The 14,614-nt window shown below is 28.2% G+C and overlaps 1 protein-coding gene and 1 long non-coding RNA gene across 2 annotated transcripts; one reads left to right on the top strand and one right to left on the bottom strand.

The window, feature by feature from the left end:
* Window positions 1-5,641: 5,641 nt before the first annotated feature.
* On the bottom strand, window positions 5,642-8,045 carry LOC112688792. The gene is made up of 3 exons (XM_025562155.1): window positions 8,040-8,045; window positions 6,898-7,339; window positions 5,642-6,660 (listed from the first exon to the last, which is right to left on the bottom strand). The coding sequence occupies exons 1-3, from the start codon at window positions 8,043-8,045 to the stop codon at window positions 5,642-5,644; spliced, it is 1,467 nt and encodes a 488-aa protein (XP_025417940.1).
* Window positions 8,046-11,983: 3,938 nt separating this feature from the next.
* Window positions 11,984-14,229, top strand: LOC112688794. Its single transcript, XR_003149080.1, has 3 exons — window positions 11,984-12,202; window positions 12,277-12,485; window positions 13,502-14,229. It is a non-coding gene; the product is annotated as an uncharacterized LOC112688794 (long non-coding RNA).
* Window positions 14,230-14,614: the final 385 nt, after the last annotated feature.

Below are 14,614 nucleotides of genomic sequence, written 5' to 3'. Positions count from 1 at the left end.
ATAAATCAATAAACATTTACGATAGGCAACTAAACATTCATCGTAAACCTCTTCATTTGCACATGTCATTATGGATGTAATAGTGGTGAATGATAATTGCCTACTATATATTTGCCAATTTTTGGACGCCCTGAAGCTTCACTTGCGTAAAAACTTTTTAACCACATGAGAGCAAGTCTTATTCAATTAGGACAAAATTAATAAGCTATGGAGATGGATTCTTATATATGAATAAATTCTGTCAATAGTTATAAAAGTAGGACAGGTAAAAAGAGACAACAGACAACTAATATAGAATTTTTAAATAAAATAATAACAATATATAATTAGCAATAATAAAAAATATAGTTATAATTTTGTAACATTTTTAGCTAATTTATATTGAGTTCAATTTAATAAACCATATACTCTATTATTTTTAATAATTATTACCAGGGCTCACGATTTCTAGTATTTGCATATTCATTTATACCATGTTAAAATATAACAGAGTAAGATACAAATACGTTTTATACTAAAAGAAATGCAGCTTTAAAAGTTGTTGGTACGTATTTTTGCATATTTTTGGGTTTTTGCATTTTTTCTACCATTTTTATAGTATTAAGTATACGTATAAGTATCAAGCTATTTTTTGTATATAATTTGTTAATTTGAAAAAAGTTAAATAGTATTTTGGTTTGTACTAATTGTATAGTAAATATTTATGGATAAACCGAGTTTATTGACACCACTCGAGTCGCGTTCAACTTTTCAAATCCAAAGCCCATGAAATAAGTCTACCTTCAGAGCTTGTAATTACTCGTTGGAGTACCTGAATCAATGTAGTAAATTATTACTGTGATAATTCAAACACAATTCATCCTATTTTTGATTAACTTGACAAAGACGATGCAGTTAGCATAAAAAAAAACGAAAATATATCAATAAAAATGGAACAGACGTAGATCTTATTTTGATCAAATCAAATTTTTTGTCTCTTACTACGTTTTTAAAAAAAATTACAAATACGGAGGTTGTATTATCTGATTATATTGAAATAATTAATGATGTAGAAAAATCATTTGAAACTCTACGAGGTCCAATTGAACTAATAATACAATCAAACTTAAAACAAGTTTTGGTAAAATATACTGGTTTATTACTTTTAAAAAAAATGCCCTGCATTTTATTGGGTATTAAAGACATCGAAAAATTTAATGGTTTTCCAGGTAATATTTCTAATAGTGAAGTTCCATATTTCAAGTTCGTCACTATCACATCGGTCGATGAAAAACGTTCATTCTCAACGTACAAAACATGTCTGACCAATAAAAGAAGATTGTTTAAATTTGAAAATATTCAAAAACACATAATAATAAATTGCAATTTTAAAGGTGTAAACTATAATTTATAAATTATAACATTTATTTAATTACTGACTTATTGAATTTTACCAATTATGCTTAAAGAACAAATAAATCAAATGTATACAATGGTCTACAATAATCTATAAAAAGAACACTAGATAATATTATTTAGAATTAGATTATATGTAAATAAATATTTTTAGAATTAGAATTAATCAAATTTAAAATATTTAAAATTATGAAACATTTCATGAAATATTTCACGATCTTATATTTCATGACATTTTCAAATACTATGAATTAGGGTGGTCCTTATTTTTTAAGTTTCAAAATTTCGAGCCAGGTACCCGCCATTTTATTCATTATAATCAGTAAATAATTGGAACTAAAAACATCATCAAATTGTAAAACAATTTTTTTTGATACTCTTTTTTTCTTGTTCATCAGTATTGATTTCTTCTTAATTTATTTCTAATATTTGTTTTGCCATTTTAGATTCTGTATTACCATCAATGCGATCATCAAATAAAGAAAATACGGCACACTCGTCATTTATGTACTATAAATGGTTGATAAATTTTTTGATTGCTACTTCTCCTATTTTTTATTATGTTTTGTATAATCAACTAATATATAAAATAAATAAAATATAAAAATAAATAAATAAATATAAAAAATAATTAAAATACATTTGGATGTAAAAAATATGTTGTATAATAAAATAGGATTATTAAAATACAATTGTATTATAACTGCTATAATATTAGAATAATTTACATAAATCCGGCTTTTACAAATTATATTTTTTTTCAGGAAAATAAATTTTATTTGATTTTTATGTAAGAAATTTTTTTCCTTTTTTTAATATTTTATCAAATACACTTGAATAAGTATAAAAAATCTACTTTGCAAAATAAATAAAATATTTCGTATTTTACTATTTTTCTTAGAAAATTACAGACTTTCGATAAATTTTTTAAATATATGTTTTATGAGCAACATTAAAATACATAATTAACCTTCTATACATTTTTTCGCTAAGTACTATAGTTTTTTGAGTTAAATTCACAAAACTACAAAACTACCCTCTATGACAAATTTTCAACCCTTTTGAGACAAGGGAAGTGGGTGAGTCATCATGACCAAATTTAGTCCCAATTACTTACTGATTATAATGAACAAAATGGTGGGTACCTGACCAAAGAATATTTTAAAAAAATGTCTTCTTCTGTAACTAAGAACCACCCTACTATATATATACATATTTACTCGTATATATATCGCATTTATTTATTTAAAAAATTAGCAATTATTAAAATTTCTTATTTTTTTTTTTTTAATGTCTTAAATATAAACTTATAACACAAGACCATAATTACATGTTGACCCAAAAAATATATCCTTACGGAATCTTACTTTCACTTAAAGAGATTAATCATATTCGTAGAATGAGACACACCTAATGTTAACTTTTTTTCATTGCCATTTCTTTTGACGAGTAACAATCGCAGAGTCTGTACAAGGTCAAAGAAGAACGATAAATTAGACGTGCACTGGTTCTCGTAAGCAAATTTACGTTGGATAAACTCAAGGTCTTAAAGAACAGAATTTATAATTGGTAGTCTCATGCCTTCAAATTAATCTAAGAGATTTTGTAATATTAAGATTATAATTAAAATGTAATGCAATACAAAATTATGTCTTACAACTTCCAAAAAAAATCCTAAATTTCTTAATTATGTTATTACAATATTATTCTATATAATGTACCTACCTATTATAATATAAATGTGAAATACTTTTAGGTACTTCATTACTAGGGATCGGATCTACATGTATTATAAAAACAAAAACTTATAAATATGTATGTGTAATAAAACATCGCGATATTATAAAAAATAATTAATATTAAATAATATTTAATATTAATATATTTATTTTTAATATTTAAAAATAATTCCCAAAATTTAAATTATTCAACTAAAAATAAGTTAATAGGTTATTATCAAAATACGCAGTGTTTGTTCTAAATTAGGGTGACCATACGTCCCGTTTAAAACGGAATTGCCCCTTTTTTTATCATTATGTCCCGTTGTCCCGACAAACTTTAAACGGGACGCTTTTTGTCCCGTTTTTAGAATATGGTCCCGTATTAATCCCATCACTTCCATAAAAATTGTAAACCGAGAGTAAAAGAAAAAAAATAAGACATGTCATATAGTATATATATTTATTATGAACTCATGTGCGAGACTTCTAAAGAATTAGATATTAAATACGAATAGTTTATCAATATACAGTACTATTTATAATCAACGATATTCAGTATAATAGGTATAATAGGTATATTAATCGAAAAATCGAACATAGTCGTGCAATAACGTGTGTACATTGCAATGATCTTGTGTTATTAATGTTATAGCCACTGTATATTAGTTCTTTTTATTTAAATTGTTGTGAATCGTTAGTGTTATCACTTGTATTGTTTTTTTAAAATGCCTAAAAAGAAATATACGTTCACTGTACCTTTGCAGATTAACTAATGCAGTAATAGAAAGAATATTTTCAATCACAAATATTTTATGGACGGACGAAAAAAATCGTTTTCTCTTACCAACTGTCAAAGAAATAATAATTCTTAAAAATAATTTTAAAAAATATTCTTGTAATGATTTTTATGATTTTTTGTTAACACAACCAAAACTATTAAATGCAATCAGTTCATAAAAAAAATATAATATCAAAGAATGTAATGAAGAAAATTATGAACATTTGACATCAACTCAATAAAAATAAAGAATATTTTAAGTAATTTTTTTTTAATCTCACAGCAAAAATAGAATACAAATCAATGTTTAATTAAAATATCAAACTAATTAAAAATTATTTTTATTGCATATAATATAGAAGTTAAAAAAATGTTGTATTTTTTTTTTTGAGAACATATTTGTTCCGTTTTTTTTTTTTTCATAAATACGGTCACCCTATTCTAAATTAAATAATATTCGATTATTTGTTCCTTAATTATATTTCGATAATTATGTTTTAACTGAAACATGGCTTAATAATAGTGTATTAAATAGCGACCTTGGTTTTATTCATTATAATATTTTTCGTGTTTATAGGTGTTCCGAAAATAATGACTGTAATCGCGAGTGTGTACCATAAGGTTATTTTTTTTCTTATCCCCAAAATATATGCCCGAAGGTAAAAGTTGGAAAAAATTATAAATACGTTTTCGCCTTATTTCATTAATAATGAAGACTCGCAAGCAAAATAAAACTAAAATATTTTCATCAAAACATTTATTTATTCTTTTGGTAAATAATTTAAGTGCATTTTAACTTATATAGGTTAAAATTAATTTAATTTTTAAATAAATAAAAATAACATACAGTATAGTATACAGTATAGTATACAGATTTTAAAATGTTAAAATAAAAAGTTATATAGTAGGTTTATATTTCTACATTTTCAACAAATTGCAAATGTATTTTGCCTTACTTTAGTCTTATTAATAAACTTCTTGGCAACATCGTCAATGTTTATTTGTTCTTCCTTATGTACATGTAAAACCGCTATATCGTTAAGTTATGTTTGAGCCATTGTTGATCGTAGGAATGTTTTTAAATACCGAAGAGCAGAAAAAGAACGTTCTGCTGTACACGAAGAAACTGGTACGGTTAATATAATTTTAATTAATTTTACCAATTCCGGTACCAAATCTTATAAATAAAATTCTTCTTTAAAAAAATCGATGACATCTGATACTGATAATATATTAAATCCTTTCGACTTTGCGATATCCAACATAATATTACGATGTAACTCTAACTTTGTCTCATCAAAGTCTCAGCCATAATAGTCAGTTATAATTGATGTATTAATTTTTTTTGGAGTTAACAATAAATTTTTCAATATTTGCAAGATGTTCAATAACGTTGTTTTGATATCTAGTATACAGAGCAGATAGTGTGGTTTCAATCACTTCAAAAAATAGTGCCCTATAATGGTCTTTAGCTGACTTAAAATAATGTTCCTGTTTCCCTTCAATTAAACGTTTTGGAATTTTTCTTAGTTTAGGGAGCTTCACTTCACCTAAATCTAACTCTTTTGATCTATTATTAATATTTTCCCACATTTGGTCAAACCCAGATTTTCGTTTTTCTTCTATAGAAATTATGATAGCTTGTATTTTTAATATTGCATCTTGGAAATGCAATGACTTTTTTTGAAGTTCCGAATTCAAAATTTCTATCCTCTCGAAAATAAATATCATCATCTCTCTTTAGTATTCAATCCTGAGATTGGTTTGTAGCAATTCTCCACTCTTCCCTGTTACTTGCCTTCCTCTTTGTCTCTTTATAAGAAGTACACCCTTGGTCCTCTATTATTTGTTGCATATATTTCATTCGTGGTATTCCCCTAGCATTTTTTCCTTCCTCGCAGCCTTCTATGATTGATCCTAGCAATCCACCATGTCTTAATACATGTCCTATCCATTCATTTCTCCTTTTCTTGATACTACTCCATAAAGTTCTTCTCGCGGACATTCTTTCTAATACTTCCTCGTTTGATACCATGTCCGTCCAACTTATTTTAAGCATTCTTCTAAAACACCGCATCTCGAAAGCTTTTATCCTTCTCCGCTCTGCTTTGGCAATCGTCCACGTTTCGCTGCCATACAGCATTATACTCCATACGTTTGTCATCAGAAGATTTATTCTGGTGCGTACGCTAGTACTTTTTGAAGTAAATAGCCCTCTTTTTTTGTTAAATGCTAACTTAGCTTGGCATATTCGCTTAACTATTTCTTTTTTACTTCTACCATCTTTACTTATTATGCTTCCCAAATATGCGAACTCTTCTACTTGCTTAATTTCTTGGTTATTTTGCAGGTGTATTCTTGTCGTAATATTATTGTTCCTGCTGCATACGAGAACTTTGGTCTTTTGCGCATTTATTTTCATGCTCAATTCATTGAGCAGAGTTTCTTCCATACATCTCAGCATCCTTTGTAATTCTTCTTCATTTTTTGCTATGACTGCTATATCATCTGCAAACCGTAGCATATCAATTTTCCTGTCATTTATCTTTATACCCAATTGTATTTTCTCTCTTATGTTAATTGCCTCTTGGATGTATGCATTGAATATGCTAGGTGAGAGATTACAACCCTGCATTACTCCTTTTCTTATACGTGCTTCTTCCTCAGTTTCACCAAATCGTATAACAGCTGTTTCCTTCTGGTATAGTTTAAAGAGTAGTCTCCTTTCAGTGTATTCTATACTCGCTCTTTTGAGTATCTTGAACACTATTTTCCAGAAATATCATCATATGTATCAAAAAAATAAAAATAAAATTTATAAAGTTGTTTAGAAAAACCACTAGCCTTAGCACCTATTTCATTTTTTTTCCGTAGCTAGTTGATTAAGGAATGTGTGAAGTATATTATAATTTGAATTAATAGTCTTTAATGAAACAATTCTAACACACCATCTTGTGGGACAAAAAGGTCGCAATGAAACATTATTTGAAAGACCGTTTGTACTTTGTTCAGCTTGAAAAGAGTTAAATATGGCCTGTCTTTTTGGTGAATCTTTTACGAATGCTATCAATGAACGTAAAGTAGATAAAAAGTCTCGAATTTTATCAATATTCTGCATTGCATTTTGCACTACAAGACTTAATGTATGGGCTGTACAATAAACAAAAGTTGCTCTAGATTCGATATCGATTATTTGTTTTTGTAAACCACTAATATGTCCACTAACATTAGCTGCTCCATCATAACATTGTCCGCGGCATTTAGATATATTTATGTCAAATCTATTTAAAGTGTTCATTACCAAATTCAATAATGTTTCAGCGTCAGTAAAAGGAGTTACGAAAAATTCTAAAAAATGTTCTGCTATATTTAAATGTTTGTCTACTATGCGAATACACACAGAAACTTGTTCTATATTTGTATTTCTATATTTCTCTTGTTTCATCTAATGTTATTTATCGAATAACAGAATGCATTTTTTATTTCAGAAACAATATTTAATTGAACTTCGTGGGATAAAAGAGATAGTATTTCATTTTGAATATCATGAGATAACCATTTATATTTAGTTCTTAACAACTAACTTTTTAATTCTGGAACATCATCAGAACGTAAAATGAGTAATTGTTGAATATTTGAGTTTATGTCACCATGACCACGCACTGCTAAACCTTGCCTCGTCAAATAAAGAAAAGATGAAATAATTTTTAAAAGAGCGGACCGGGCGTCATTAATTTCTTTAGTTTTAGAAATACTCATAGATGCACATATGTTAAATCATTTTTTTTGTGTTGCCGTAGATAAAACTGAAGCTCGATGGAAATTACTACCTAAAAATACATACATTCGAATCGTTATAATGCGATAAATATTTTATATTATGAATTTGTGCAGTATACTGCAGTTGGGGACCCAACTCTGCAATTAACCCAAATTGGGCTAATTTTATCTTAATATTTATTTATATAATAATTTAAAATATCATATCTACGGTTGTCTATAACAATTGTGTATTTAAAATATTTTTGGGAGGCAGAAAAGTGTAAACGAAAGAAATAACTGACTACTAAGATAAATTAAGACAAAAATTGATAAAAATCGATTTCTACTCTGGAATAGCTAAATAATGTTATTTAAATATTTACCTTCATAGCATTTGAATCGTTCCAAAGCTTTATTTCACACAGGAAATCCTTCAACTACAAATGTGTTTTTAGAATTTTGATCAAGCACAGAAGATGCAGGAAGATCAACTTTATTTTCAACAGCACTTGAACGTATTGAATAAAATGATTTTTCTTTCACGCGATCATAACCACAGATATAATTGTAACCATTTTTCTTGAAATACCCTTTTTTTTTGAGAAATTTCACTTTTCGATTCAACATTCAAAGAGTTAGAACTGTTATTCGCGTCAGTAGACTGTTCTGTGGTTTTAATCGATTTTTTTATTAACCACTTATCCATTTTAAATGTTAAGAATACACAAAACTATGCTATTATAAATTATAATCACTGCAAAGTGCTTCGATATCGAATGGTCGACGGTTAATTAAAGCCGGGTTTACACGTAACAATAAATCGTTACAATGTAATTGACAATTTATCGTCGTTTTTATTGTACCAATTTATCGAAATAGTGAATATTGTTTACACGCTACGATTTCTTGTCCAATATTCTTTGTCGACCACGGTTCATCACAACTCAGTTGGCCATTAGCTTTCGCCATGGAGGAAGTACTGTTGTGGTCGTTATATCTAGTTTATTTAGCGAAAAAAGCAAACAAGTCGTTACGATTTGCAGAAATTGATGCCGCTCGGCTTCAATCATCCGATCCAATTCCAATTCCAATAAATCGCTACAATGTCATATTTATACATAACGATAAATCGAAACAATTCGATCGTTACGATAAATTGCTGGAATTTATTGTTACGTGTAAACCCGGCTTAATACAAATTATCAGTTACAACTATTATAGAAATACTGAATCACGAAATCTTAGAAAATAGATAACATCGGTTCAGTCCATTAGATACGCATTTTTCGGATACTAATACGGGAATTTCAAGCAATATCGATATGTATTTTTAGCCCACGCGGCCACACGTAATAGGTTAATATTAAAACCTCCAAAAATACTTTATTTAATATCGTGTGATCGTGGAAATAATATTACGTAATTTCATATTGTTATTTTTTTTATTTCGTATTTTTATTATTTTACTCCGCATTTAACCTAACCCTGCATGACCAAATATAAAAAAGAAAATTACATGACCAGTAACGGGTTAACGCCGCGGTGCGATGTCGGTATACCATATTTGCGGTGGTCATCAAAACCGCACACTTACCGTCCATAACCGCACATTTTACATCGTTCAATACCACACATATTTATTCTATCGTTAAAAAGGAAAATTTGAAAGGTCAATAGTTTAAAACCGCAAACATTTGGTTAACAGTTACTTTCTTTCTGCACACTTTGCATGTACTGTTCACGTTACCGGTTTCGTATGAGTCCCACACAAAATCTTTTTTTATCCTGGGACCTACTTGGGGTAATGTTGCATAGCAAATCGGGGAATATTTTCGTTTTTAACTATCCGAGGCGAGCGAGTCATCCCTCTCGGTCTCGAGGTGCACTCATATTATTTTAAATAAATGTATACGTAATTGATATATATAATATATATAGTTTTATATATTATATAAAACTATCAAACTACCCTCTTTGGTTATTTTTCAACCCTCTTGAGGCACGGGAAAGAGTTTAGATAAGAAAACTAAATTCAACCCAAATTATTGTCTTATGGTACCAAACAAAATGGGGGGTCCTAGGTAAAAATTTCATAAGTTGAAAAATAATGACCACCCTAATATATATATATATATATATATATATATATATATATATAAATTTGTGTGGTATTGAACGGTTTAATTAGGCAAAAATATGTGGAATTAAGATATAAAAGTGTGGGATTATGAACGACGCCCATATTTGGTATTTTAGCAACTTGGTCTTCGGCCAATAAAATCGTAATAAAACCGATAATAACCTGCCCGATAAAATATTTGCAATCAATATGATATAACTATTATCTGACTTTGATAAATTAAATTAAATGAAATATACATTTTCCAATAATATTACAATAATATAATATTAATATACTATTTACTATTACAGTAATTAACATAATCAAGTACAATGTATTGACGGAGTCCAGAGTTTCGACTTTCACAGTCCACCAGTTGCCGACCCCTGGTCTAAATGAAGTCACCAAACTAAGTACAAAAAAATTGTTCAGTGTAATGAGTATTATTCTTAAGTGACGAGATAAAATAATTTATTGTTAAAATCTCAATAAATGAAAAATAATGTTGCTAAGATTCGTTACTAGCATAGTTCATGATTTAATATATGATAGTATTATAAGTTATAAAACCAAAAAAGTGTTGTTTGTTGGGATTCAGAACAGGTATTGTATGGTTTGCAAAAGAGCTACTAACAGGAAAATAGAAATTCCGAATCATTTTTGTTTTTTGAAATGGAAGCAAGGTGCAACTAACATCGAAGCTAATGCAATTGTAAAGGTTTCAAAATAAGTATAGAGATACATGGAGTAAAATATTCCAAACTCATATGTAAAAATATAATATAAATATATTTAATATAGTCACTGTTACCTTGATAAAAATCAAAAATAAATTTAGAAGATAGAGACGGTAATGTCACAAAGAGTCTTAATGAGATACCAAATATGTAAAGTGGAAACCGTTGAATCCCTATACTACAGTTGAACTTGGTTAACTTGAAGTTGAAGTGAACGTAGCCAACTTATTTAATTTAGGTATTAATTTAGATCTATTTTAATCTATATATTGGTGAGTAAAATCATTGTTATAAATACTATATTGTAATAATAGCCCTATATAAGGGTAGAATTTAAATCCATTTATATAATTGCCAAATTGATTGGTTGTTAGTATGTCCACAATTTGGCTTATTGTCGATTAAATAGAACCATTTTTTTTTTTGCATATTTTCACATAAAATTCCATATTTATAAATTTTTGAGAATCTTGTTAATTTTGTTAATTTTTAAACTTAAATTTTCAAGTTTTTATAATATTGTTAATTTTAAGTGGAATTGATTTAATGAACTTTAATTTTTCGAATCATCGTAAATATAATCTTATCTAGGTCGGATGACAAAAACTACATATATAACCTTATCTTGATCGGACAACCGATGTGATTATTCACAGATTATTTAACGACGCACTTATTAGACGTCTGCACGGGCCAAAAATGTTAGGCTGGGTTAAGTTAGGTTAGCTAGCTGTGCGTATCGTTCCCAACGTCTTCGGATTACATTATTTAATTTCATACGCGCCGGACTGACGAGGGCACGTATTAGTTTCTCCAATCGGAAATGCGATTTTAAACAATGTAAGTTGCAAAACGCCCCATATAAACTTTCGGCTGTGAAACAGGCCTTAAGGATATTTTTTGATATCGGACTCGGCCCAAATTACTGTTTTATCACTAAAATTAAATTTTTGTATAAGTTTTTACATTCTAAAAAAACCGGCCCGGGGCCCGTGTCTCATTTAAAAAAAGTCCAGCTCGGCCTGGGTTTAAATTTTAAGAGCCTGGCCCATGCAGGTATCTTCAGTGCATTTTTTAACTAGTTAACTAGGTGACATAAATGTCGCCCAGTGATTAAACTCTGTCGACAATATTTTGAAATATTGTGAGAAATAATGCGAAACAAACGTGTAATACTTTAATTGTACTATGGTATTACATTGACTATTTTGAGAAAAACATTTTTTTGTCGCCCAGTGAAAATTCCTTATAAAATGCATTGGGTATATTTTACTTATATTATGAGACAGTAAAGAAGTATTTCATTTCATTAGTACCACTTATAAACTATATTAATATAAACTAATATTTAATGCTATAATAACGAGTTATGATAATTAGTATCTACACAATGAAATTCCATAGAATGGCAACTTCTGCTTCCGAACTAGCACTTGTCAGACCGGCTCGCAGTCGACGACCACGAATGTGGGCGTGTCGACGTACGCGCCGGCGTGCTTACACCACATGAAAACATCTAACAGCGCGTTCTCTTGGTCGTTGTAAACGTTTTATTTTATTGTGACGTCCTCTTAAAGACAATTGTTGATCTTACCATGTAATTATAAATATTGTTTACAAAATCATTTACTGTAACAAGCTATTAATGATTTATAAGTATTGTGATGTGTGTTGAAACAATATAAAAGTATGTATAGACTCTGTAATAAGATTACATAACTTTTATTTGATGGTTGCCGTAATTCGTTCATATCATTTTAGATTATCCATTACAATATTATAAACTGACCAATTGCAAATTCACCACTTGTTCGAATGCCTAAAATAATAACACAATATCCATTTATATGCGTAGGCTGCTACCAACAATTTTATCTAGGACACAGTGATTTTTAATATAGCTAGGACATCAGTGACTAGAATATATTATCAAACAATTTCTATATATTTTAGAAATACAACGGTATTACGTACGTATATATTATTAAGAATTGAAGTTATATTATGATTTATCATCGATGAACATTAAATTAAAACTATAATAAAGCTAATAATCGAAAAATAATGTAATTGTTTATTACTTCTATATTAAAATAACCACTTTGCATTTACTAACATTAGTACATTAAATGTATATTTATTAAGAAAGAGGTCCCGAAAACTTTATTACAGAATGTGATATATATTCTGCAGTACTTCAATAAACAAAAACAATCAATTCATGTTTACTTTTTACGATTTTGTTTACTTAGTAAAATAAAACATCAACAGATTATAAATATTAACTTCACAATTAAATATATTATTGTGAGATGAAATTGAAAATGTCTGAGAGTGAATAACAATGATTTTCAACATAATGTCAAACATTGTTTTATTTATTTTTCACTATAATGATATTATTTTTCGTGAACACTTGAAAATATTAAAACTATATCAGATACATATACAGTAAATCATTAAATTTAAAATTTATTTAATTCTTAAAGTTTTGAGAAAAAAATTGAAAAATATCCTACAAAAATTTTTCGTGTCCATTTATAATTGATAAAATCAGTGATTATGAATAAGAAGGTTTAAAAATGATATATGAATGTAACATTAGCTCAATACAAGTGTAAAAATCAAAATATTTGGTTTAAAATATTTGTTGAAATTATTTCATAAGCAATTATTTTTACAAAATATGATTATACTCTTTTCATTAATAAATGCATAATTTATTATTATTATTTTCTGTCATAAAAATTTAACACATACTCATCAGAGATGGATATCATTTTTATAAATTTAAATCAATTTTTATGTAAATTAAGTTTCAAAGTAATTTTTCTTTGAGTTATTTACATTTAAATATACTTATCGTTTATTACTGCTGATTTTAATATTTATACATATGCTTGGCCGGAACTAGAGCCCAAATATTGGAAGTGCTGAAATTGCTGAATATAAAATTATTGGTAATATTTCACTGAAATTATTACAGATTATCCTGGGAAAAAACTAAAAGGTGTTAAATTTGAACTCGGGAATGCTAAAGACCTTCCTTGCGCTTCTTTAGTCGTTCCTATGCTTACAGACCATCCGTCACCGCTTTTATGGTGTGCAAATTCGCGACAAACAAACGTTGCGAAAGGAACATTGCGAAACATCCGGACATCACCGGGTGACAGGTCGTGCGTCTGTGCCGCTGCCTTGGTATGTTCACGCTAATGCGTTTTTGCTTGTGACAGATAGTGATTGATGCATATTTAATAACGCATTCGTCTCCCGAATCGAAAGAAGAAAAGTTCTAACATAAACATTTGACGTAATACGTTTTTCTGAGCCCGGTGGATTTTATGCGATTCGTTTGCGAATTTCCATAATTATTATTAGTCAAAATAATTGTGAACGTTTTTATTATTTTTATTGTAAGTCTTAACGTTTATATTGTTTGTGTTTCTAATACATAATAACGGATAAAAATCAAACGTTGGCATTCATTAAAGCACATAACGCGGCAAAACTTTTATGGGATGCAAACCAAACGAATTATTGCAACAAAATTTAAATAGGTGATATGTACGTTGGAGCGTATGGATAATGAATATAACATTGATTTTTCCGCTGTTAAAGTAAAATTAAAAAATGTGCATTTGTATTTTACAAAGAATTGTTAGTTACTGAAAAATTTTCAACGGTATAAAAAAATATAATTTAGTAAAAATTGTATTTAATCGTTTTTGATTTATTATCATAATATTCATCTGCTTACCTGATATCTTCACTATATCTTTTAGAACCACAAGCAATATTGTCCATATAAACTGTTTAGAAATTCTAAATAAATACATTAAAAATGAAAATGGATCACTGTTTGCTAAAAACCGAAGTGTTATGTACAATTTTATATTAAGTGGTACTGCCTCTCTAAACATGTTATACAATTTTACAATTTCAAATTCACTGATGTAAGATCTATGATCCGTTTTTCCAAAGTTTGGGTCGCATCCTTCTTACTCGTTCTATGAGAGTTGTCAGTATTTTACAAATAATAATATTGATTTATAGTTTACCCTTGTGGTACTCATTCAATCATAATCACCCCTCTAACATA

Source organism: Sipha flava, unplaced genomic scaffold (genome assembly GCF_003268045.1).
Source record: "Sipha flava isolate LNK unplaced genomic scaffold, YSA_version1 40983_pilon_pilon, whole genome shotgun sequence".
In the NCBI taxonomy this organism is placed as follows: Eukaryota; Metazoa; Arthropoda; class Insecta; order Hemiptera; family Aphididae; genus Sipha; species Sipha flava.
This window is presented reverse-complemented; position numbering and strand designations above follow the sequence as displayed.

What these genes read in the sequence shown, in the direction of transcription:
- LOC112688792 (XM_025562155.1), bottom strand. An exon ending in CTCTTTTCAAGCTGAACAAA is followed by an intron (nt 6,661 to 6,897) that starts GTACAAACGGTC and finishes TCTGGAAAATAG; the next exon opens with TGTTCAAGATACTCAAAAGA.